This window comes from Carettochelys insculpta, chromosome 1 (genome assembly GCF_033958435.1).
Source record: "Carettochelys insculpta isolate YL-2023 chromosome 1, ASM3395843v1, whole genome shotgun sequence".
Classification (NCBI taxonomy): Eukaryota; Metazoa; Chordata; order Testudines; family Carettochelyidae; genus Carettochelys; species Carettochelys insculpta.
In genome coordinates this window covers 195277302-195304866 of record NC_134137.1, presented here as the reverse complement: position 1 = coordinate 195304866, position 27565 = coordinate 195277302, and the positions used below count along the sequence as shown (strand labels likewise).

At 42.5% G+C, this 27565-nt stretch overlaps 1 protein-coding gene across 1 annotated transcript in view; it reads right to left on the bottom strand.

Moving 5' to 3' along the window:
- ROBO2 (roundabout guidance receptor 2) overlaps positions 1-27565 on the bottom strand; it is a 707829-nt gene that overhangs the window by 180238 nt on the left and 500026 nt on the right. The window contains exon 5 of the mRNA XM_074983473.1: positions 7191-7329. Coding sequence (XP_074839574.1) covers positions 7191-7329 — 139 coding nt within the window. The remainder of the gene's footprint in view (positions 1-7190; positions 7330-27565) is intronic.

Below are 27565 nucleotides of genomic sequence, written 5' to 3'. Positions count from 1 at the left end.
CTTGTATGTGAAGGATCCCCAGTTTGGGGCTGTGGTTGTCTGATTTCTTAGCAGTTTGACCTGAATTAGATACTCTCAGTAGTGTCCCATTAGGGCACACCCTGATACAAAGGCCTATTATTGAGGCACTTACAAAAAATGAGCATTAAGATTTTTTTTAAAAATAACAATGTAACTTAGAGGAACCCATCATTAGCTTTAATTGGGATTTATGTTTCTAAACCTCATAGACTCTCATGAAAATTCTATCACACAAAACTTTACTCTAGGCATCCAATTTAGAAAAAAATTCTTTAAAATACCAATCCATGCTTCATAATTCTACTTAAATTCATTTTAAAATAATATCATTTATTTATTTTTGTAAATAAGACTCAGTGAAAATACTAGGTTACCACTTTCTTGTTAATATAACTAAAATAAGCAGTTTCTTCAGAAGTTTTGAGCAGCTTGCTATCCTTCAATCAATCCAGCTGCAACTTGAGATACACATTGTTCACAAAAGGATATTTATAATTAAAACTGCAATAGTAAGGTTTCTGAGGAACTAAAGGATTTTTCAATTATTATGCAACACAAAGTTTAGTGTAGAAACAGCTATATAATTTGACTATATTATCTGCTAAGTATGCTGAATGATCATGCTTTCCCAGCTCTTAGGCTGGGTCTACATGGCGTGGCTTTTCCAGCAGGTCCATGCTAATGAGCAGCCTCAAAACTGCAAATGGCTACTCATCAGCATAGTTCTGCGGCTCATTAGCACAGCCGCGTGAGAGCTCAGTCTCAGCAGCTCGTGCCAGCAAAAAGCCCCTCTGTCGCCAGACCCTTATGCCTGAATTTTTTCATCTGTACAGCCTGAATTTTTTCAGGCATAATGGTGAGGCAACAGAGGGGCTTTTTGCTGGCAGAGGCACATCCAAACGGCCTCTGTACTGCTGGCACCCAGCTCTGCCGAGACCGAGCTCTCACGCGGCTATACTAGTGAGTTGTGGGACCATGCTAATGAGCAGCCATTTGCAATTTCAAGGCTGCTCATTAGCATGGACCTTCCAGAAAAGCTGTGCCGTGTAGACCCAGCCTTAGATTTCTCAGAACACAAAAGTTTAAAGAAAAATTTATATTAACACGGAGAGATTTTCACATGCTTGTAGTCTAATATCCTGATCTCGCACATTACTCTGTATGTTTGCTTCCTCCAAGGTGTATGCTGAAGAATCAGGGCCCAACATAATCTATAACAAAATTCATGTATTGGCATCATTGAACTAGAAACTTTAGAAACTTGAAATATCTAAAGAAAAACTTAATAAACCTTTAACAGTAGTCACCAAGATGGCACCTCCTATAATCCTGCCATTGTAATCCTGGGTTGAAGCCAAGAGGAGAATATTATTTAAAAACAGAATATACACACTACCATCAGACAGCTGCACAAAGAATGTCATCAGTTGTGGAAATAGGAAATTGACACTTTAAGCTGTAAGACAAATAGAGGGCTGGAACATCTGCTCACAGGAGGTTTTATTTATGTAATAAATGCAAAGGGAAAACTTTCTGAAGGTTTCACGCTGAAATGTACATGTAAAATGCTTATAACGGAGGTGCTCAAAAGAAGTGAGTTAGCTTCATTTTCTCTATAAAAACAATCTAATCAAAGAGAAAATACTCAGAAGTTCACTTCTCTTCAACTGACATCTGTCATGCTGTGACTTGCCCATCTTTTAGATATTCATTTGGTCTACAGCTAGACAAATATCTTTGTCCACACTGAACAAATGCATAGAGTAAAAGCTGTCATTTTAGATTACTTCAAATTCTAATGTTTAGATAAAACCCAGTCTAAAATGATTTTAGAGTCCCAATTACTCATCAAATGATGAAGACATCCCTCTAAGCTTTTGTTTGCATAAATTGCAGATTCTCCCTCCCTTTACCACACTCTTAAAAGAAGCTAAGTGGCAATAAATTGTACCAGAGTGAAAGAAATAGAAACTAAAGTAATCTGCTTATTCGATGTACATGTAAAGTACATCAAGGGGCAGTAAAACTGTCACACACCCACACAAACAGCCAACTTGATGGGGTCAAAAATGGAGGAAGACAGTCCCTGCAGCAAGGGAGGGAGACACTTGCAAAGGGACAATAGGCAGAACCTACCTTTGGAAGCCTGTTGAATTCATTGGCCAGCTTGGAAGTGAAAGGCTCTGATTAGCCAGCATTCTCCAGCATGGGGGTCATGTGGAGCCTCCTTTGGCTCTGTTCCAACAACCCGCCCTACCCTCTCAAGCAAGGAATGGAAATATGACTGGACAGATGTTGCAGGACTAGCTAATAACCTGCTGGGAAGATCAGAAAGGATCTTTTCCTCCTATGGGTCATTTGGCTGAAGACCAGGAAGTTTTTTGCCTTCCTCACAGCACTTTCGTGACACAGTAGGCTAAGTAGGAAGGTTCCTAGTACATAACTGAGGTACTAGGATGGACTTTATTCATTACAACCTGTGGACAGTCACCAGACTATCTAACAAATAGCTCCAAGAAGTGCAAAACCTGGCATTTTGGTGAAGGTCTTTGGGCTCCTGTGATAGGTTCAGGCACTGTGGCCCTGCTACGTGCTCTGTTTCCCCTGGGCGGAGGGATACATGGTGATCAGTCTCAGAGAGAGCTGGCTCATGGAGGGTAGACAGAGGAAAGCTTATGAGGACAGTATGGTACACAGCTAGCCTTCCCTGTGCTAAAGTTGTGTTCTGCTGCTTAATTCCATGCGTCTCTCCTCATTTTACAGCTGTATCCACGTCGAATCTTCCTTGTATTATCTCACCAATGCATCTCAGCCCTGACCTAAAGAATTTGGCCCAAGTCTTCAGCAGGTGTAAAACATCCTAGGTCTATTATTTCAATGAAGACATGCCATTGTAGTAGGTAGGGGACTCCAGTCCTTTCTCGGAAGGGAACAGCTTTCATGCCCTTCAGATCCTCTGACTTCCTAAGACTGTTAACAAGTATCAGCTTGTTAGGGTGACATTGATCACAAAAAAAAAAATAGGAAACTGAAGATACTAACTAACTCACAAACTAAATAACTAACTAAGCCAAAGGACTCAAATAAAAGAGTTGAAGAAAAAATGGCAGTAAATTACCAGCATGGTTTAATGAAACACACATATTGCCAAAATAATTTCTCTTTTCTAAATACAAGATTACAAGACTGGTCAATACAGATACTGGAATAATCTTCATGCAATATTCTTAGATATATATAAAATGCATTCTCTTGCTATAATTTTTGTTAAAATATAAAATCATACAAAATCAATATGATGTATATTAAATAGACTAACAACTGGATCACTGATGGGTCTCTAAATGCAATTTTAAATGTGGAATCTTTATCAAGGAGGTGAGTTTCTAATGGGATCACACTGAAATTGATTCTTGGCAATACAGTATTTAATAGCTTTATGAATGACCTGAAAAAAAAAACCCATTACTGATATAGTCTGCAGACAATGCAAAGATTGGAGGACTGGTAAATGATGAAGAAGAGAGGTCACTGATTCAGAGTAATCTGGATAACTCAGTAAGATGGGCCTGAGCAAACAATTGTTTCAGCAAGTCCAAATGTAAGGTTGTACATCTTAGTGCTTATCTATACTACCAAGGAAGGTCAGTCCTCTCAGGGTCTTCCAGGGTTCGATTGACCCCTGCACTCCTCATGAGATGCAAGCAGTAAGGGTGGAAAAAGGGAGAAACTCTCCCCCTGACCTTCCCCTGCACAGAAACCTGAGTGCAGATACATCAACTTTAGCTACACAATTGGTGTAGCTAGAGTTGTTGATCTGCAGTCAGCTTGCTTGGTCTAGTATACACATAGCTTAAGAATGTAGGCCACACTTACAGGAGAGAGAATTCTAGGAAGCAGTAAGTCTGAGAAAGATTTGGATACAAGGTAGAAGGTCAGATCAGATTACTGCAGTGGACTTTAAAATTCATGAATCATTGTAGCAATTTGTAATGTTCTAAGGAGTAAGATGAAACCTCTAACACAGTACCTCAAATGCAAAACTTGTTAATGCAATGTTAAACTTCACTATAAAAGCACTATCACACTGCTATAGTGCTGGAATGTTCTCTGGTGGCTAAAGCTGGTTACGAACAGAATTTTAGCATGTATGTTCCTTTCCTTTATTTAACAATGAAATCCATAAATAAATAAATATATATGAAAACCACATGGACTTTTAAAAATTTTTTCTAAGACATGACATTTTGGTATGAAATTAAACATAATGCATTCTGCAATAGATAAAACTATGAAAACAAAGGGAAGAGCATAAGGACAATAAGAATGAACAGGATCTAATGATGGTTTTGGTTCTACAAAGTAAAAATGTATTTTAGTAGCAAGAAACACACACATCCTATGCAAAAGGCAAATTCCTTGCCTGTAAATAATAGGGCTATTTGTCCTGTTCTCGTAATGAAGGAAAAGCTGAAGGAGATTTAGTTACTGCCAGGGAGCATCAGGGAGAGGAGGTTGGAGGGCAGATGGAAGGTAGGACAGTGGAATGGAAAGGGCAGGAAGAGATTGACAAGGTCAGAGGGCTGAGCTGTTGCAGAGAAGCAGCTGAAAGTTAGAGGAAAGACGGGGAAAAATGGGAAACAATTGAATGTCAAACAAGGGTTGGGAACATATGGCCCGCGGGCTGGATCTGACCTGGAAGGCTTGGGGCTTGGTCCACTCCCACAGTAGGGCAAATGGGCACTGACGCTCCAGCTGTCGGGGAGCTCCGTGGCTGGAATGCCAATACCAACCAGCACATGTGGCTGCAAAAGTTGTGAGTGTGTGAAGAACTGAGTCTCAAACCTCAAGGGCTGTATCAAGGTAAGCCAGGGCCAGATTCAGACACAAGGCTCTGCCTGGCAGGGGGAGGATGTTCCTCCACATGCCACAGGGAAGCACTCCAATCTTGCAATTACTACTAAGAGCATTATCACCACCATGAATTGCTACCACTGACTTCAATGGGCCAGTGCAAAATAGGAAATGGCACACAGTTGGCAATAGCATTTGCAAGATCGGTCTCTAGAATAAAATGCTTATGATATTGGATGCGAATATATTACCATATACGTAAATTCAGTATCTACTATAACCACATTAGTTTTGATGTCATGATATATTCTCAGGTAGGAATATTACAGAAAGAAACTAATTCCACTTAGCACGTGTTTTAAATATCTCGATGATGACGATGACGACGACGATGACGACAAAAGAAAACCAAAACATCTTTGGATTGCTATGTACACATCTGGGAAAAGACAGTGGTTGATACATATTTGGATTTTGGATACCCAATATCAGACACCTTAACAGGGTCCAATTTTCAGAAGGCAGTTGCTGAGCACTTTCTAAAAATCGGGCATATATAAATCACCATAAGTTAAGCACACTGAAATTGGGGCCTACAGAGGCTATGTCTACTGTATGAGCTAGAGCTGTGCTTCCCCTGCTCATGCACACACACACGTGGTCACCTGATGAGAGCTAGTTCAAGTATAAAAGGCAGTGTTGCTGTGGTAGCATAAGGACGGCAGAGGTGGAGGCACAGCTCAGCTGTGCAGAAGATGCTCTCACCAATTTCAGTATTTCTGCTTAGAACAGCTAAACAGTGACATGTGGCTATTGCCTCTGCTACCAAAGCCATGCTTTTATTTTTACGCATGCTAGCTCTTGTTGAGCTACCACATTTATGTGCACCTGAGCAGGGTAATGAGATCCCTAAGTCATAGTTTAGGCATAGTCAGAGTCACTTTTTATACCTTTGATCACCAGCTAAAAGTACCAAGAGACCTTCAGTATACCAAGGGAAGGTCAGCATAAGTAAAATGTACTATATGTCAGACAAAACATTTTTGCTGCCTTTCACAATGTCTTATGAGAACACAAGCTCATATTGATACTTCAGAAAAAAAAACATACTAATACAATCCATATCCATTTTTAGCAGAGCATTATTCTAGTGAATAGCGAAGTGCTAATGAAATACATGCACGTTTCTGTGCTGCTTTTCATGTCCCTCTTCCTGTCTATATATAGAATGTTTTAAGAAGAAAGAGAAAAGACAATATTAAGGAACATGACGCAATACACTGTTGATGTGGGAAATAAACAAAGGGTTAGATGATGACTTAAACTACTAATAATGTTCGTTTTAATTACATACCAATAATATGCCACCAACCAGCAAAATTTTGACCAAACGTTTTACCGTTGCTGGAAATATGAGCATTCCTTTTTGTTTGTGCTTGATCAGGTGAGAAGAAATGTTTGCTTGTTGAATCTGTCTACTCCTGCTGATTCTCCTCTCAGTGCGACTAATGGGAGCTATGCAATTAATTTCAATAGGAACACTCTTAATGAGTTCACAGCTGGAGTACTTTCCCCTTCTTCATTTGCTCAGTCCTCTCAATTATTATACAAATATTCACCTATGATTTAATAATGACCTTGTCAGGGTGTTGCCTTATTTTTCCATTGCACTGGGAAATACATGTTTCAAGTTAAACTAACCCTGTTGTGAGAGTGTCTTCCTGTGTTTCCTCCTGCCAGGACATGTGTTAATAATGACTAAGCCCTCTTAACTTTCTTTTCCCTACTTCTGGCATTGTCTTACGCACTTTCCAAAATATTCCAGAACAGAAAGTCTTTTTCTCCAGTCTCAAACCATTGCATAAGACTGGAGAAGAGCCAGCAAACCCTTCCAGCCTGACTGATTTTTATGCCTTTCAACTACTGTTTCCAAGTGCTATGTGAGTGCTCTAGTCTGTTTACCCTTTGTAGATCATCTGTAAGTTATCCTCTGGACTAGCAGCTTTCTCAAATACTTATCACTCTTGATCTTGGGGAATCATTAAACATGTTCTTCTAGTGGAGTGAATGCCCAAGTTGGCAAAATAACTTTCCACCACTCCTGCCTCAAGACCCTCTTCCCTGGGTGATCATGCCTAGTGTGGTTTTCCTGAGTTCAGCCGCTCAGGAGAACACATTATGTGACAATTTGACCAATAGCTCATACACTTCCTTACGTACCATATCAGATTACTCGAGTTTACATTAGACAACAAATCAATCAAGGTAACCAAAGAGGAGAGACTGACAATGAGAACAAGAATGGTTAATCTTACCTTCCTCTTGGCAAATCCACATCATCCTTCTTCCACCGGACTGTTGGCTGGGGATCGCCCTGGACCTGACATCGAAATTCTACCACCTCTTCCTCCAGAACCACTTGATTAATTGGTCTCCTGAGAAACGTGGGTCGTTCTTGAAAGAGATTTTAAAAAGACATATAGTGAGTTGAGTTGACTACATTAAAATATAAGTAAAGAGATAGATGACTTGATAATGATGCAATTGATGATAATGTGCACATATGTTCTCAACTGTTGAGAACAAGGAAAGAAAGTCAGCAGCTGCCACATTTTCTGCATGAAACATACAAACTGCATGCCACAGGGGTAGCAAAACCACTGAATCAGCTTCCATAGATGAAGTAACTTAACAAAGAGAACAAATATTTAACTGCATCAGTTCAAGTCCCAAATATGCAACATCAGGTTATGAAATACTAAGTCCATGGGCTATGTTAAGCCTCCAAAGAAGGCAAAAAACATTCCATACTGGCATAATTTCATAACAGCCACACAGTTTAAATTGTATTCCCTCCACTCTGGGTAGTGTACATACAGTTTGTGGGAAATGAAAAATCAGAAGATTGGCAGGGAAGTCGGGTCCCTGCCCTCTCTCTCTGCACAATGCCCCAGAATGGGGTCAGTGCACCAAGATCAGTAATCCATTAACAGATGGAGTAGATTGCCCACCTACCGTGTAGAAGGAGCAGCCCTTCTGCAATCATAGGAATCAGAGGCTTAAAAGGGAACTCAAGAAGTCATCAAGGCCAGATCTCTGGTCTGATGCAGGACCTAGAGCCTCTCTGACAGGGAATAGAACCAACACTGATGAAGAATGCACCAGAAATGGCTTACGTGTGGGACTAGAGAGAGAACTGTAGTCAGCTGGGGGAGAGAACACCCCAGCAAGAAACTGTTGGAGTGTCTCCTTAAGCCATAAGAAGAAATCCCATGCAGGAGATCACAACACACAACCCTACAAGGAATACATCACACTTCCTGGGCAAGCCTGACAAAGTGAGCCTGATTGAGTTATCCAAACAGAATTCCTAGAACACTGCTAATTTAGCTATTAAGTAACAAGGTAGCGCTGGCCCTTTCCCCCTAGGAGTTGGCCCTGGGAAGAAGTTATTCTCAGGTGCATTGGCACATTTATTTTTCTTTTGATTCCTCATGACAAGAGGCAAAAGAAGGCCCACAAAGGATGGAGACCCTAAGTGGGGATGATATGCATCTCCCACCATCTGTGATTTAGACCTAATGGGGACACTTTTACACCATCTCTGACAGGTGTTTGTTTAACATGCCCTTTAAAAACATCCAGTGACAGGGATTCCACAACATTTCCTCATGACCTATGCTACTACTTAAATATCCTTACAGTTAGAAAGTTTTTCTTAATATCTAACCTATATCTCCCCTGCTGTAGCTTAAGCCCATTATTTCTTGTCCTACCTTCAGTGGACATGAAGAATGATTGATCACCATCATCTTACTACATTCTTTAAACAGGTTTAAAAACCTAAGAGGACCCCCCTCCCCCACCGTCTTCCTAAAAGACTTCACACATCCAGTTTTTCTTAATCTTTCCTCATAAGTCAGGTTTTCTAAGCCTTTTATCATTATTGTTGCTTTCCCTTTGTGTCTGTCTGAGTGTTCCTCCTTGCTGTGCTCCATATCATAAGCAGCGTGTGTTTTAAAACCCATTGTTTAGGATTTGCCAAGCAATATGAGACTAATAGGCTATTTCCTGTGGTATTCTGCCTTTCATGATAATCAATATGTGACACTTGGGAGGAAAGTGAAAACACCCTTCAATGGATCCGGACCTGATCTCTATCACTAACCCCACTACAAGAATCTAAATGATGCCCTCAATAAGGAGTTTTGTTTATCCTTTATAGTTTTGCATGAGCAGATACAAAAATGTGATTTGTTAAAGCCTTATCTATGCCAGTATCAAAGACGGACACATACAGCCAAATTATGACTTCAGTTACATGGGGACAAATCCCAAGGTAATTTCATTTCAAGATGTATCACTGCTTTTTGTCTCCAAGTTACTTGTGCTTCTTCACCCAAGTTTAGTTCCATCATCCCCACGACCAAACACACACTTATAGTGTTCTAAATTGTATAGATCAGAATTAAGGAAGTTATAGTAAGAGTTATTTACACTAAAGAAAAGGGAGTTTAAAATAAACGTACTTGTCACGCACTGCATCCCACATTTCAGTCTCAGTGAGCTGAAACATGACATTAAATGAATTCAGATTTATACTATAGTAAATAAGAGCAGAACTTGAACCATAAAGCTTGGCTTCCTGACTTCTTATGAGAATTTCCCAGGTTGACTACATTACCCATACAACTTTGAGTCTTTGAAATATTTGTATAATTACACAAAAATGCATTAAAATATTAATAAAATTGCAAGGCCAAACTCTCAGATTCAGTATAATCCCAGAATTAGGTTTGCCCATGCAGCTTTAATTCAGTTTCCTTCTGCTTATGCATCAGAGGACAGTTTTTAATTACACGATTGTATCTTAGTTTTTCCACAGTACACATACTCACCAAAATTAAATAAATGAGCAGCTACACAATGTTTTCTTGTACCCTCATTGTTTAATCAGTGGCCTCAGGACTTATTTATTGGACATAGTTCATACTCTGCTCTGAAAAAGATTATCTTAATTTGTTAGTTATTAAGTTCATGGGCTTTTCTGTGGCACTAATTACTATAGTATCCGAGTGCTTCACAAAAATAATTAATTTATTTTTTCCATCTGATGAGATGAGAGTATATTATGTCCATTTTGCAGAAGGGGAAATGCAGCACAGAAATACTGTGTTTAAAAATATCCACTACTTTTGGCAGCCTAATTTGAAAGCCTTAGGACTCATTTTTCAGTGTTCTTAGCACTGTATATCACTTCATAAACTCAAAGCACAACTCAGATTGACTTCAGCTGCAGCAGTGAGTCCTGCACACTTCTGATTTAGGCTCTCAGATCAGGCAGCCCAAAAACGAGGAGCCCATAACTTGCGTCTCTCTGTGAAAGGTAAAGAGATTTAAAAACACTATTCTGGCTTACCTGTGTTACTCATGCGACTACATATGCACATTTGTGCAAAAGTATGATGTTTGATTACAGATAAAATATAAAATCTGTTTATATTTTTGAGCATATATTTGATTGTAACAATGCATGTGCACATGCTCCAATACCACAGATGGCCATACAGTTAGTATGTGCAGATTTGTGAGCAAAAACGCAATACAAAGGCGTATAATGATCCAGATGTCCAACATTTTATGGAAAATGTAACATTTGATAAGTTCTTCTCTCTGGCTGCACATGTCTATGCAGAATGAGCCAGCAAAAATATCCCAACACATTTTCAAGAGACCCTTGCTCATGTGGCAGTAACTGGATCAAAGGGCAGAAGGTAGAAGACTTGCTCCTGCATTGGGCAGTTGAAGAGCAAAGTATCAGAGCAATGTAGGAGTGAAAGGGAAGATTATTGAGTTGAGCCCTCTGCACTGAGGCAGGACCAAATATAGAAAGCATGCTGCCTCTCTATGAATGCTCTGGTAGGCAGTGAAGAGACAGTGAAAAGGCAAGGCAGGAGCAGAAAGAGACATGCGGGGAAAGGGTGAGACCTTGCGGGGAAGGGATGAAGTGGAGGCAGAGCCTGGCGTGGTATATGAGAATGGAGCCTACGGCAGCATCTCAGAATTGCATGGTTTCCACAAAAAGTTATGAACTTGCAGGAAAATAAACAACTGAGTAAGTACGGACTGCAGTCATTAAGGACACACAAATTACAATTGCTGTTATTTTCATTTTGCCATCATTTCGAATTTTGCATAGTGTGAATGAATAAGGAAAGAACAAGTAGTTTTCCACATTTTGTATCACTCATACTCATTTTGTATCACTCATACAGGCCCCTGAACATGTCCAATAGTTAATTATACAGCTATAGAGTGATCAGAGTGCATGCCATTGACAATGCAAATGACATTCTTTGTGTGATAGTAACTCGATTTGAATCACCTGCACAACTTGCTTACAATATTAATCTCTCAAGAGACAGAACAGTGCTTGCCAGTGCATGATAACTAGAATAGCAAGCAAGTGAAATCCAGTTTCAGATCAGAACTTTATAAAATATAACTTTTTCTAAAGCATTGGCTGTAAATAAATTCTTGTGGGATAATTAAACATTGTAATTTCTGTCAATAATATTCAGGCCACAACATTTCTGAGAAAATAGCAGGAAAGGGTGATAAATTAAAATCATAGCGCCATATAAAAATTTAATGTAGCCATTTTAAAAGCTTGAACTGAGTAAATAAAGTGCCCACTGACCAAGCTGTGCTTCGCTGATGAATAGTCTTTGAAGAGGACTATAAAATAGGTTATGGTTATGCGTCATGTCAGCTTGTTGCACGATTACTAGTGTGACCTTTATAACTTCAGCATAAACTTTGTTTGCAGCTATAAAAGTGACTTGGTAATGTAATCAGAATACCAGATAGGCACCTGTGGTATGCTGTAGTTCTTGAGATAGGAACTTTGAGAAAATTCTCGTTAAGTAGTTTACTGGAGATTAAGGCAAAAGCTGGCAGAAGGCATCCTACCCAGATCAGAAGGAAAATCCTGTTCTTTTTTGGAAAATGACCAGCATTTGGGGCCCTTTCCCAGGGTGACTGTTCTATAAAGGTGAGGGGAAAAATAGCCCACTGTCTCTCTCCCTCTTTCGTTTTCATCTAAGACAACAAAGCAAGCAAGCTGTTGGAGAGACCCTGACCTGAAATTTGGTCAGCCCTTTTGCTGGGAATGTGTGGGAAGTATGCCATCTTGAATCCAGTCTAGTCTGTTAAGTTTCATCGGTTAGAAAGGTTTTTATATCTTTATTTCTCTTGTAACCATTTCTGACTGTAACATTTTACTGTTATACTCACTTAAAAGCCCTCTCTGCTGTAAAATGCATTTGCTTTATTCTTTAATCCAGACTAATCCATTATTGTGAATGAAATGGTAACTCCAGTTACGGTAGCAACCTACTGGATATTTTTGCCTTACAGGTGCAATGGAGCTAAAATATTTAAACACTTCAAGAGAAAGCTGGACATTGCAGAACTCATGTTTTGGATGAAAGTTTGGGACTAGGAGTGTATTGGTATTATCCTGCAAACAGTAACCAAGGCTGTTGGTAGCCAGAGTGTGGCTGATGTGCTGCCAACAGACTGCTGGGGTTAGAGCTGCTGGACCAGGCTGTGGACACATACAGTCATGGTGCAATCTGCCTGCTGGCAGGCTGATTGTGAGGAACCCAAGTTGGATGCTACAACAGCAAAGTGGGGTAAGGACACTCCGAGATGTAGTGAAGGGGTGACACTACCCCTCACTGGACTTGACTGAACCCTGGAAAGTGACAACCAGTACTTACTTTTCCTTTCATTTAATTGTGTGCATACAGCAGTCCACTAAAGAGGCCTTGATGGGCTTCAGGTATGTGTTACTGCTCTCCATATGCTCCTCAAAAAAAGTTAGGAGATCATACTTGGGAAGTCAAAGTCTTATACAGGTTCTACCTCCCTTGTCCAGCAACCTCGGGACCTGACTGATCCTGGAGGAGGGAATTTGCAGGATGAAGAGTGGTTCCATGCTCTGGCCACTTGGTCTGCTGCTGTCTCCTCTTTTGCCACCCGCACTCCCCAACTCCAGCTTCAGGGCCCCCTTATCTCCTTCCTGGACCTCAGCCCCTGATGGCTGATGCTGACCTGGCCACCTGGGTCTGCTTGCCGTGGAGATCATTCCAGCCCTGGCCAGCATGCCAGACATAACCCATGCTCTGCAGGAGCTGGCTCTGGCTGCAGCCATGGCCATATAGAGCCAGCTCAGCCCCAAATGCTCCGCCAGTACGGCCCCTGAGGCTGGCGGCCAGCTTTGGCTTGGACAAGCTGCTGGCTCTGGTCCCAGCCCCATGGAGATGAGAGCAGCACCAGTTCTCCTTTTTTCTAAAGGTTTGGCTGGTGCAGCCCCAGCCAGGCTGTCAGCATGGTCCCAGCTCTGCAGGCACCGGGTGCAGCCTTGAACCCACAGAGGCTGGCTGTGTCTCTGGCCAGGGACACAAGTCCTGCTGGGCTCTTGTGCCCAAAGCAGCCAGGTTCTCTGTACTAAATTCCCACCCCAGCATCTCTGCTCCAATAACATCCACGGTCCTTCTGGACAACGGATGTTGCTGGGTGAGAGAATGTCAGTTCTGGGAGTTTCAACCTGTAAAAGCAATCCTAACTGCCTTACTAGCTTTTTCTGCCAAGACAATTTCTGGACTGAAGAATGTACCATGTCGTCTACTAAGTAGACTCAATCAAATTTTAAACTGTTTACTCTTTCTGTAATGGAAAGAAATACTCATGTTTAAAGTGTTCTCATCTTCTAGTAAGAATCATGACAAACAAGAAAGAGAAAAAAAATATTTCAACCTTTTTCAACAAGAGTGGCAGTTCTCAAACTTTACTGCACTGTGACCCCATTCTGAAAACAAAGATTACATGACCCCCCGCACCCTACAAGGGAGGATCAAAGCCTGAGCCTTCCCAGTTCAGGCAGGGGAACCAAAGCTAAAGGTCGACCCATGCAGGGGAGGAGGAAAAAGCAAAGCCAAAGCATCAGCTCCAGGTAGCAAGCCTGTAACCTGAGCTCTGCTGCCCAGAGCTGTTGCTGAAGTCTGAGCTCTCCCCCCAGGCCTGAAGCCTGAGGGGCAGTAGGGCTTGGTTTTCAGCTTTGTCTTGGCCCCAGCATCTAACACCAGCACAGGTAGCCCCATTAGATTGAGGTTGGAACCCACTTTGGGGTCATAAACCATACTTTGAGAACCCCTGACCTAGAAATATTGACACAAAGGAAGAACATTCAAGACATTTTTTTCTATATCTCAGCCAGTGGAACAACTATTTTGCTAGATGTAACATGATTAGGATTACTTTCTACCCTACTAGTCTCAAAGTTCTCATTGTCAAAAATGATGGGGTCATATTATGTTTTTGAACAGTTCTTAGTGTATGTTGAGTGAGCAAGTGAAAGATGACAAAGAGCTGACAAAAGCTGGTGGTTCTGCATTTAGGACAGTCTTCCAAAGGTGCATTTGTCCTTCTTAGGCTATTTTTTCTAGTCTTTTTGGAAATAAATCATTTATGCAGTTACAGTTAACTTCCATGCCTTATACACTATCACAGTGCTGTGAGTTTTGGCAATAAAAGCAGAAAGAATTTTAAGAGCTACACATAAATGGTCTAGAATCACTATTATTGAAGTTCAGAAGTTCCTACTCTCCACAAACATAACTCTCTCCATTGATTTCAGTGATTCCTTCTTCTGAACATTAGGTTCAGACATCTAGCTAAGGGGCACTAGCTTGACTTGTGGCTGGGCCTACCACATGGGACAGTTGTACTTTGATGATTATCCCAGTAAAGGTGGATTGTCTGGCAGCATATGTGAGGGTGACAAATGTTATTAGACCAGCTCATCTCTTCAGAAAAAATATTGTGAGCATCGTATATTTCCATTCTGTATATGGAACATTTTCATAACTAATTGTAACTAAAACAAATGAGGATGAGGAAAATAATCATGACCCTTGCCATGACAAAGGACACACTGACTTCTCTCTCTCTCTCTCTCAGGACTGAATTAAATTATAGATAGAGCGATGATTTAGTCAGGTTTGTTCCCATGGTGTAGTTAGGAATCTTCCTGTAACAGAACTAAAGGACACTTTCTAACAAAGATATGTCCTTATTCCACAGTTATCAAAACACAATATTCATATAGCTGAAAATAAATGGCTAAATTCAGAGATGAGTATATCTTAGAGGTGTCTAACTGGTGTAACTTCCACCTTCCTTTGGCACCCTCTGTAGCCATGTCTCACCTACTTAAGTTCCCTCTCCAAATCTTTAATTACTTTGACTTTCTCAGGGCCCAGTCAAAAGACTGCCAATGAGTGAGATTTGGATAAAGCTTTCACACTTAGGCTTGGTCATGCTTATGGCAGAGGGCTGGACTCAATGGCCTCCTGAGGTCTTCCACCTTTTGAGCCCAAGACTGTGACCAGGTGCAACTCAAGCTGAGGTCTTAGATATGAGGAGTGTAAGAGGAGAAGCAATTCACAGAAAATAGAAGCTTCTGTGGAACTTAACATATATCTCCTGGGTCTTCAGTTTCCATTACACACTGGAGAATGTGTGTATGTGGCTGTGAGAGAGCTTACCTGTCAACAGAACATAACTGTGTGCAAGATTATTTGGCTATGTTCTCCATCTTGCTGAGCTCAGCACAGCACAGGAATAGAGTAAGGGGGCAAAGATGCCTTTTAAGCCACTTTTGGGCTGGCCTGTTCCAGGGCTCAGCATAAATCAGACTAATTTATACCATTTATATTTCTGAACATGGCTTTTAGAACTTAGAAAAAAAATGAATCCATAATAAATTAAAGTATCATGTTGCTTTTTGTGATTGCAAACTGTTTAATTGGTCATCCATTGATCCTGGATTTCGTGACAGTCTTGCTCGCTTGCTGCCCAGTTCTGAGATAACAACCAGGGATCCTCAAAAGACCGAAACAAGCAGTGACCCTCAAAAGAAGGGAGTGGTGAAACCTAATGTTGAAGTCATGTCACCACTTGAAGAACAAGACTAATTCTGAGATGTGCTACTTACATAGATGATTACATGGATCAAATTTTCAACTATGAAAAGTAAGTCAATTTTCTGCTTGGAGAGGATTCGGGATTTGACTAGGAGGAAGAAATCTCTGTTTTTACTACAAAACACACACAAAACATCAGTTTTATAAAGAGAGGGCAAAGTGTAATTTGCTTGTCTTGAGCACAGCTCTAATTGGGAGATTTTTGAATATTATTAGGGGATACTTGTGTATCAAAGGGGTAGGGTTCTAAATTTCAAAACCTACCCACAGCCCCTTCTGACATTTTCCTTTCCTCTCGGTCCTCCAAAACCCCTTCTATTGTGGTTTTTCTTCTCTACTTATTTAAAGTGTTGAGTTTAAAAGTTTTGTTTTTTAAATGCCAGACTTCCCTGCTGTTACTATCAAGCCACTAATTACTATTGCATAACTCAGGTTTTCCAGAGGCACTGCCATAAGCTAAATTCACTGCCTAAGGAACCAGAAAACTATAACAAGTAACATGCAAAATGTACTATAGAAAACTTCCAGAGACAAAATTCTTGAACTTAATTCTTGAAAATGATTGTAAACTATTATACTGCCCTAGTAAGGCAGTTTTGTAACATAAAGCCTGCCATAGGGATTTTTAACTTTGGTTTGGTTTTTTGAGCTGGGACTTCTAAAGAAGAGGAGAACAATAATCATCTGATTACTGAACTTTCCCTTTCATTATCAGTACTTTCTGTGTATTTATCAGTAAAATTAATAAATGTTTATAATTTCATAATAAAGACAGATTTAGTCCTCTCCTGGATTTATTTTAAGTATCAAGGCCAATATTTTCAAATCAACTCAATCAGGAAGTTCGCATACAGGCATCTAAATCATCTGTCTAACTTTCAGCATCCAACTTTGGCCTATATGATAATTATGCTACAGCAGAAAAAAACCCCACAACCCTGAAAAACTGGAAAATTTTGGAGAGCAGGGAAATTCTAAGAATAGATATCCTTATACAGATTCACTCAGTTGTGTGGGATCAAAACTGCAAATTTCATTTATAATTTCTTTTATATAGTAGTAGGAAGACAGGCAAAGAATGTCCTCCACTGGTTGACTGCTATGATTATATCCTGTAGCAAATTTCAGTCAATTGCAATTGACTACATAAAAGTTTGAATATTAAGGCAAATCTAATATTTGTCATACCTTTACAGTGTGGTGATTTAAATTTATTTCTCACATGATTTTATCTGTAATATTTAATTCCTTTAGCAAGTTATGAGAACCTTTGGCCTTTGAACTTCTATCTGCTTTGTTTCTACAGGGATTATTACCACAAATTACCAATTAGCATGCAAAGTGATGAACAAGAGAGGCTGAGGCACTCACTTTTGTGCTTGCTCTCTTTTTCTCTGTAAAATAAATAATAATAAATATATGTGCACCCATTGTAATGGAAACTATAATCCAATTCTGGTATTTCATGCATGGTACATTAGCACCTTTTGAAAAAGTCATGGGCTTTCATGCTTAGTCAATGCAGTACGCAGGGAGGTATCTTATAGTCCTGCAGTACTCCATAATGGCAAATCTGCAGGTGATCATGGAATATCACAAATGGGAACCATTTAATGCTCACAATTTGTTTGACTGGAAAAACAAATTTTGATTTATGTGTATGTGCAAAGACAGATAACATTTTATACCATATTAGGTAAGACAAAAAGGCCACAAACCAATTTTATAATTAACTTCAAGCAGAGCTTTCACAAACTCCATCTAGACATCTTCTGCTTGTAATAAAGGGCTTCACTGCCAGGACTGGGAGTAATAACATGGCCTGGTAGAACATCATGGGAAAAGAAGAAATAGAATTAAGAAATGAGAACTGATAATAGTGCAGACCTGAGGTAATTTAACATCTTGTTTATAACAAACCCAGCATCCCAATACAGGCAAATCAATGAAGAAACTCGGAACTTCAATTATGGTATTACAGAAAACATGACTATCTTCATCTTAGTAAGACAGTGCTGGAAAACAAGCATATAAGACTGTTGGGGTCTACAGAAGTCTGAGAGAAAACTCAGACGAAAAAGTGGTGATTATTACCATCAGGATCAAACTTAATATTTCAAAATTTGCAAATAAAGTCAAGATCACTTATAATATCAAAGTTATGAAGCAATACAAATGGTATCCTGTGATATGCTTTCAAAATACCATCAGTGGCCTTTTTTTAGACCTTGACGATAGAGCAATAGAACAAGTCTGGGCAGAGCAAAACAAAACAAAACAAAACAAAAACATTATGTATGCCACACGTGAGGTTTTGGGGATGAGGTTGTATACAAAAAGCAAAAGCAGAGTGCGTAACAACAGCAATAATGTATATATAGACACTATTTTATATATACATATACACAGACACACATATCAAGAACATCTGAAAACTGAAGACTGTGCTCAGAATATAAACAAATAGATCAATGAGGAACTAAAATGAATAGTTAAGAAAGCTAAAAAGGAAAGACTTCAGAGAGAAGTTAAAGAGCTTGAAAAACACAACAAGAAATACAAACAACTTCTCCAGAAAGTTAATTACAATTACAAAAGATAACACCTGTGCCACTGACAAATCAGCTCAGTTTTGAGAGGGGCTCTCCTGGGGAAGGAGGGGGCAAACTACAGCACCTTCAGGTAAGTGGCTCCCTGGAGTGTGTGGGTGTCTGGGTTTGGGGGTTCTGGGCCTGTGTTTGTCTGTTTGTTTGGTGTTTGGAGTGCTGAGCTGTCTGTTTGTTTGAAAGGCCGTGTGTGCAGGCTGGCAGAGTGGAAGCTGTTAGCCTTGATTAGGTTTAGGCTTGAAATCTAAACTGTGTGTGCCGATTGGCTGAGAGGTAGTCAGAGGGAAGGGCTCTCAGGAAGGCCAGAGCTTTTTAAACCCTGCTGGCAAGTGACTGGGGCACTTGCAAACAGGGTGGTTGCTAACAGGAGGGAGTTTTGAGAGGGGAGTTTAGAAGGGGAACTTAGAGGGAGCTAGTTAGTTCTACAGGGGTAAGGGGTGGCAAGATGGTTACAGCGGCAGCGTTCCCAATGGCTGGCTGGAGCTGAGGGACCCGCTGCCCCCAGGGTGCAGAGTGGGCAGTGGGATGCAAGTGGACTTGGGGGAGTGTGGGGGTGGGGGTGTGAGCCTGAGGGGTGTCGGTGGTGGGCATGTTGTTTGGGGGCATGTGGTACAGCTGTGTGGATGGCAGCACCCATGGAGGCTGGTGGTGGTGTGCCCAGTTCAGATTGCCTGGGCTTCCAGGCCCAGTCCTGCAATCTCTGCATGCGCGTCCCGCAGCAGCTCCGTGGGGCTCCAGGGGCAGCCGCAGCCAGAAGAAGAATTGGAAGCTTTGGCAGGGACCCAGGGCGCGGCTGGGCCGCGAGATCGGCACCTTTCTGGAGGACATGGGGCTGCAGCAGCGCGCAGCCTGGTGTGGAGAGGCCGGGGATAGGGGGACTTGGAGGTGATGAGAGCTGAGGGGGAGCAGTGTGGTGAGGTGGGGGGGACATGGGAGTGGATGGGGGACAAGGGGGTGGGGAGGGGGTATTTGGAGTGATGGTAGCTGATGGGAGGCAGAGGGGTGGGGAGGAGGGTCCTGGGGAGGTGAGGAGGTCATCAGGCCACGGGGACCTTTGGGGACACGTGGTGCCAGGGAGGTGCAAGAGGTAGTGGGATCGTTATCCACATTCTCCATGCCCCACTGCCTTGTGGGTTATCCTGGGAAGGAGCAAGGCTAAGGGAGTAAGCCCTGACAGAAAATCCGGAGGGGAGTCCTAAGGCGGTTCTGTGCAAACTTCTGGCATTGACCCGGCAACTCCTGCAGCTGAGCTGGTACCAGACGTAGAAGTTATCCTCTCCTTTGGACTATATCAGTAAAGTTGAGAGCGGAACACTGGCATCTGGACAGCCCAGGGTCCCAAAAAATTGCCCAGGCTCGCACCTGGAGAGGTACTCCAGCATTGCTTAACAGCATTGAACCAACACGGGAGGTAACAGATACTGGTTATAGGCTCTCGCTCAATTGGCATAGAGAACGAGCACCAGGGGTTGCCTTTGACAGTGGGAGAGATTGTTGCATCTCACTGGACAGTCACCGCCTGCCTCAAGCTGGGCAGCCCCCAGCCAGTAGGGTACTGTCCTGTCACAGTTCACCTGCCTCACTGGGTGCATGAGGCTTAAGGTTCCCAAACCTGACAAGTGACTGAAATTTGAGCACCAGGCAAACCAATAAGAAAATCAACAAGAAAAGGAAACCATCAAAGTTTTAAGCTTAAGAACATAAGAACATAAGAACGGCCATACTGGGTCAGACCAAAGGTCCATCAAGCCCAGCATCCCATCTGCCGACGGTGGCCAATGCCAGGTGCCCCAGAGAAGGAGAACAGAAGACAATGATCAAGTGATTTATCTCCTGCCATTCATCTCCTGCCCTTGTTATGAAGGCTAGGGCACCATACTTTATCCCTGGCTAATAGCCATTTATGGACCTAACCTGCAAAAATTTATCAAGCTCTTTTTTAAACCCTAATAGAGTCCTGGCCTTCACAGCCTCCTCGGGCAAGGAGTTCCACAGGTTGACTGTGCGCTGTGTGAAGAAAAATTTCCTTTTATTAGTTTTGAACCTACTACCCATCAATTTCATTTGGTGTCTCCTAGTTCTTGTATTATGGGAAAAGGTAAATAATTTTTCTATATTCACTTTCTCCACACCATTCATGATTTTATATACCTCTATCATATCGCCCCTCAATCGCCTTTTTTCCAAACTGAAAAGTCCCAGTCTCTCTAGCCTCTCCCCATATGGGACCCTTTCCAAGCCCCTAATCATCTTAGTCGCCCTTTTCTGAACCTTTTCTAATGCCAATATATCTTTTTTGAGGTGAGGAGACCACATCTGCACGCAGTACTCGAGATGTGGGCGTACCATAGTTTTATATAGGGGAAGTATGATATCTTTTGTCTTATTATCGATCCCTTTTTTAATAATTCCTAACATCCTATTTGCCTTACTAACTGCCGCTGCACACTGCGTGGATGTCTTCAGAGAACTATCCACTATAACTCCAAGATCCGTTTCCTGATCTGTCGTAGCTAAATTTGACCCCATCATGTAGTACATGTAATTTGGGTTATTTTTTCCAACATGCATTACCTTACACTTACCCACATTAAATTTCATTTGCCATTTTGCTGCCCAATCACTCAGTTTGCTGAGATCTTTTTGTAGTTCTTCACAATCCCTTTTGCTTTTGACTGTCCTGAACAACTTGGTGTCATCTGCAAACTTTGCCACCTCACTGCTTACCTCATTTTCTAGATCATTGATGAACAAGTTGAACAGGATCGGTCCCAGGACTGAGCCCTGGGGAACACCACTAGTTACCCCCCTCCATTGTGAAAATTTACCATTTATTCCAACCCTTTGTTTTCTGTCTTTTAACCAATTCCCGATCCATGAAAGGACCTTTCCTCCTATCCCATGACCACCTAATTTACATAAAAGCCTTTGGTGTGGGACCGTGTCAAAGGCTTTCTGGAAATCTAGGTATATTATGTCCACTGGGTGCCCCTTGTCCGCATGTTTATTAACCCCTTCAAAGAATTCTAATAGATTAGACAGACACGACTTCCCTCTGCAGAAACCATGCTGACTTTTGCCCAACAATTCGTGCTCTTCTATGTGCCTTGCAATTTTACTCTTTACTAGTGTTTCTACTAATTTGCCTGGTACTGATGTTAAACTTATCGGTCTATAATTGCCAGGATCTCCTCTAGAGCCTTTTTTAAATATTGGTGTTATATTGGCCGTCTTCCAGTCATTTGGTACCAAAGTGGATTTAAAGGATAGGTTACAAACCACTGTTAATAACTCCGCAATTTCACATTTGAGTTCTTTCAGAACCCTTGGGTGAATGCCGTCTGGTCCTGGAGACTTGTTACTATTCAGCTTATCAATTAATTCCAAAACCTCCTCTAATGTCACTTCAATCTGAGTGAGTTCCTCAGATTTGTTGCCTAAAAAGGCTGGCTCAGATTTAGGAACCTCTGTAACATCTTTAGCCGTGAAGACTGAAGCAAAGAAATCATTTAATCGCTCCGCAATGGCACTGTCTTCCTTGATCGCTCCTTTTATATCTTTATCATCCAAGGGCCCCACTGCTTTTTTAGCAGGCTTCCTGCTTCTAATGTATTTAAAAAACATTTTACTATTGTTTTTTGAATTTTTGGCTAGCTGTTCCTCAAACTCTTTTTTGGCTTTTCTTACTACATTATGACAGTTAATTTGGGAGTGTTTATGTTCCTTTCTATTTTCCTCACTAGGATTTGACTTCCACTTTTTAAAAGCTGCCCTTTTCTCTCTCACTGCCTTTTTAACATGGCTGTTTAGCCATGGTGGTTCTTTGTTAGGTCTCTTACTGTGTTTTTTTATTTGGGGTATACATTTAAGTTGGGCCTCTAGTATGGTGTCTTTAAACAGTTTCCATGCAGCTTCCAGGGATTTTAGTTTAATTACTCTACCTTTTAGTTTCTGTTTAACTAGCTTCCTCATTTTAGTGTAATTCCCCTTTTTGAAATTAAATGCCAGAGTGTTTGACCGCTGCGGTGTTCTTCCCAACACAGGAATATTAAAAGTTATTATATTGTGGTCACTATTTCCAAGCGGTCCAGTAACAGTTACCTCTTGGACCAGATCCTGCGTTCCAGTCAAGACTAGATCGAGAATCGACTCTCCCCTTGTGGGTTCCCGTACTAGCTGCTCCAAGAAGCAGTCACTTAAGGCATCAAGAAATTTAATCTCTGAATCCCGTCCTGAGGTGACATGCACCCAATCAATATGGGGATAATTGAAATCTCCTATTATTACTGTGTTTTTTATTTTGATAGCCTCTCTAATCTCCCTCATCATTTCAGCATCACTATCACTGTCCTGGTTAGGTGGTCGGTAATATATTCCTAATGCCATATTCATATTAGAGGAATGAATTGTTATCCATAATGATTCTATGGAACATTTTGATTCCTTTAGGATTTTTACTTCATTTGATTCTATATTATCCTTCACATATAGTACCACTCCGCCACCCGCACGACCTGTTCTGTCTTTCCGATATAATTTATATCCCGGTATGATAGTGTCCCACTGATTGTCCTCATTCCACCATGTTTCTGAGATGCCTATTATGTCAACTTCCTCCTTTGATATGAGGTACTCCAGTTCACCCATCTTATTAGACAGACTCCTAGCATTAGTGTAAAAGCATGTTAGAAAACTACGACTATTTATATGTCCGCCTTTCACAGACGCGTTGGATTTTTTTATGCACGATTGTTTCACATCTGATCTTGCCCATATATTATTTCCCACATTCCCTATCTGACTAACTTCTAGGGAATCCCTGTCTATGGAGCCTCGTGTAAGAGAAGTCTCCATCCGATCTAGGTGCTCCCCCGCACCAATCGGCTTTCCCCCACCTCTTAGTTTAAAAACTGCTCTATGACCTTTTTAAATGTTTAATGCCAGCAGTCTGGATCCACCTTGATTTAGGTGGAGCCCATCATTCCTGTATAGGCTCCCCCTACCCCAAAAGTGTCCCCAGTTCCTAATAAATCTAAACCCCTCTTCCCTACACCATCGTCTCATCCACGCATTGAGACTCTGAAGTTCTGCCTGTCTATCTGGCCCTGCGCGTGGAACTGGAAGCATTTCAGAGAATGCCACCAAAGATGTTCTGGATTTCAGTCTCTTTCCTAGTAACCTAAATTTGGCCTCCAGAACATCTCTTCTACCCTTCCCTATGTCATTGGTACCAACATGTACCACGACGACCGGCTCCTCCCCAGCACTGCCCATAAGTCTGTCTAGATGCCTCGAGAGATCCGCAACCTTCGCACCAGGCAGGCAAGTCACCATACGGTTCTCCCGGTCATCACAAACCCAACTATCTATATTTCTAATGATCGAATCCCCCACTACTAAAACCTGCTTCTTCCTAACAGCTGGCGCTCCCTCCCCCGGAGAAGTATCCTCGGCACGAGAGGATACAACAGCACCCTCTGGAAGGAGGGTCCCAACTATGGGATGGTTTCCCTCTGCTCCCCTTGACTGCTCTCCTTCCCTGAGCCTTTCATCCTCCGTAACAGCATCAGGACTGTCAGATTGGAGGTGGGACAGCCCTACTATGTCCCGGAAAGTCTCATCCACAAACACCTCTGCCTTCCTTAGCTCCTCCAGTTCAGCCACCCTGGCCTCCAAAGCACGCACTCGGTCTCTGAGGGCCAGGAGCTCCTTGCATCGAGCGCACACATACGCCACCCGCCCACAGGGTAGGTAGTCATACATACTGCACTCGACACAATAAACAGGATAGCCCCCACTCTGCTGCTGGGCTTCTGCCTCCATTTCCTACTCTAGTTATATATGAGGGTTAATTAAATGTTTCAGATAGAGGTTGTTATAAAGGATTTAGTTTAAGGGCAACAGAAGTCACTGGCTCCCTCCAAGCTCCCCCTCTCAACTCCCCTCTCCAAACTCCCTCCTGTTAGCACGCCCCCTGTTCGCGAGCACCCGGTCGCAAAGCTCCCTGGTCGCTTACTAGCAGGGTTTAAGTGCTCGGCCTCCCTGATAGCTCCTCCCTCTGCCCACAGCTCAGCCAATCAGCACACGGTGTTTCAATTCAAACCTAATCAGCTTCCAACTGCCTGCCTGCCTGCCTGCCTGCCTGAGCACACGGCCTTTCAAACAAACAAACACTCAGCTCAGCACTCCAAACAAACAAACTCCAAACTCCAAACAAACAAACACACAAGCCCAAAACCTCCAAATATAAGCAGCCACTTACCCCAAGGTGCTTTAGTTTGCTCCTTCCTTCTCCTCCTCCAGGAGAGCCTCTCCAAACTCCCTCCTGTTAGCATGCCCCCTGTTCGTGAGCACCCGGTCGCAAAGCTCCCTGGTCGCTTACTAGCAGGGTTTAAGTGCTCGGCCTCCCTGATAGCTCCTCCCTCTGCCCACAGCTCAGCCAATCAGCACACGGTGTTTCAATTCAAACCTAATCAGCTTCCAACTGCCTGCCTGCCTGCCTGCCTGCCTGAGCACACGGCCTTTCAAACAAACAAACACTCAGCTCAGCACTCCAAACAAACAAACTCCAAACTCCAAACAAACAAACACACAAGCCCAAAACCTCCAAATATAAGCAGCCACTTACCCCAAGGTGCTTTAGTTTGCTCCTTCCTTCTCCTCCTCCAGGAGAGCCTCTCCAAACTCCCTCCTGTTAGCACACCCCCTGTTCGCGAGCACCCGGTCGCAAAGCTCTCTTTAAGCTTCCTTGCTGCAATGTGCGGACCATGCTGACCAGTTTGACTGAAGATCTTCAGGACATCAGTGACACCGGAAAGACTGCTGTCATCAATGAGAAACTGAAGATGTTCCAAGCTGACATTGCTGCTCTGCAAGAGATGCAACTCGCAGATTCGGGATCTCTAAAGGAAAAGGACTACACCTTTTTCTGGCAGGGTAAAGCCCAAGAAGAACCCAGGGAGCATGGTGTTGGCTTCGCCATCAGAAATGCCCTTCTACAAATGGTGGAATTAGTCATGGGCAGATCAGAAAGACTCCTTCATGTCATACTTCAAACTCGCGCCGGTCCTGTCCACCTGATCAGCGCTTACACTCCAACCCTGTACACCACACCGGAAGTAAAATACAAGGTCTATGACGTGCTTAGTGCTGCCATAGCGCAAATACTTGCTCATGAACAACTGTACATTTTGGGTGACTTCAATGCGAGAATTGGAGCCGATCGTGACTCATGGCCTTCCTGCTTAGGCCACTTCGGTGTGGGAAAAATGAATGAAAACAGACAGCGTCTTCTCGAACTTTGCACATACCACAATCTGTGCATCACAAACACATTTTTCCAAACCAAGCCACAGCACAGAGTACCATGGAGACACCCACACTCGAAACACTGGCATCAACTAGACGTGGTCATTGCTAGACATGATAACCTCAAACGTCCTTCTGACACGCAGCTATCAAAGTGCTGACTGCGATACAGATCACTCACTAGTTTGTTCCAAACTCAAGGTGACTCCCAAGAAGCTGTACCACTCTAAACCAACTGGAAGGCCCCACATTGATGCCAGAAAGGTGCCAGGCAAACTCAGAGAGAGCCAAAAAGTTCAGGGAGACCCTCGAGGAGAATCTGCGCAGCAGCCCTGGGGATGCCCATGTGACATCCAGATGGCAGCATCTGTGGGATACAATTTACAACACGGCCTTGTCGGTGTTTGGAAGAAAAGCTAGAAACACAAATGACTGGTTCGAAGCTAACTCCAATGAGATGACTCCAGCCATCGAAATGAAGCATGCTGTACTCCTGGAGTACAAATGATCACCAAGCCAGAGTATTCTGCAAGCACTCAGAGCAGCCAGAAAAACAGTACAGCAGACGGCCAGGCGCTGTGCCAACAACTACTGGCTCGAGCTATGCAGCAGCATCCAGACCAGTGTTGACTTTGGTAATCTCAGGGGAATGTACGAGGGCATCAAGAAGGCATTCGGACCCACCCAGAACAAGATGGCACCTCTGAAATCCAAATCTGGTGAAGTCATCGCTGACAAAGCCAAACAGATGGAGCGCTGGGTCAAGCTGTACTCATGCAAAAACATTGTGGTTGATACAGCCCTCAATGCCGTCAAGCTCCTACTGGTAATGGACGAACTGGACCAGGAACCAACTGTGGATGAACTGAAGAAAGCCATTGACAGCATTGCAGTAGGAAAGGCCCCGAGCCAGGATGGTATACCACCAGAGGTAATCAAGTGTGCCACGGACACTCTTCTGGAACCCCTACATAAGCTACTGTGCCTGTTCTGGAGAGAGGGAGAGGTTCCACAGAATATGCGTGATGCTAACATCGTAACCTTGTATAAGAACAAAGGAGACAGAAGCGACTGCAACAATTACTGTGGACTCTCCCTCCTAAGCATCATGGGTAAACTGTTCGCTCACGTCATCCTCGGCAGATTCCAGTAGATTGCTGAGAGGGAATCACAGTGAGGATTCCACGCAGAGAGATCTACCGTTGACATGGTCTTCTCTCTGCGGCAGCTGCAGGAGAAATGCAGGGAGCAGAGGAAGCCACTCTATATTGCCTTCATCGACCTGACCCAGGCCTTCGACATGGTCAGCAGGGATGGACTATTCAAACTGCTCCACAAGATAGACTGTCCACTACGGTTACTCAAGATGATCCAGTCTTTCCACGAACACATGAGAGGAACCATCCAATATGACAGCACATTATCGGATGTTTTCAGCATCAGGAGCGGCGTCAAACAAGGATGCATCCTTGCTCCGACATTGTTCATGATCTTCTTCGCGCTCCTCCTGAAGCATGCCTTTGCATCTTCAACAGAGGGCATCTTTTTGCACACAAGATCTGATGGGAAACTGTTTAATCTTGCAAGGCTGAAAGCTAAATCTAAGGTGCAGCAAGTCCTCATCAGAGATATGCTGTTCGCAGATGACGCTGCTGTAGTGTCACACATAGAAGACCGTCTTCAGAAACTGCTGGATTGGTTCTCCAAAGCATGCAAGGACTTTGG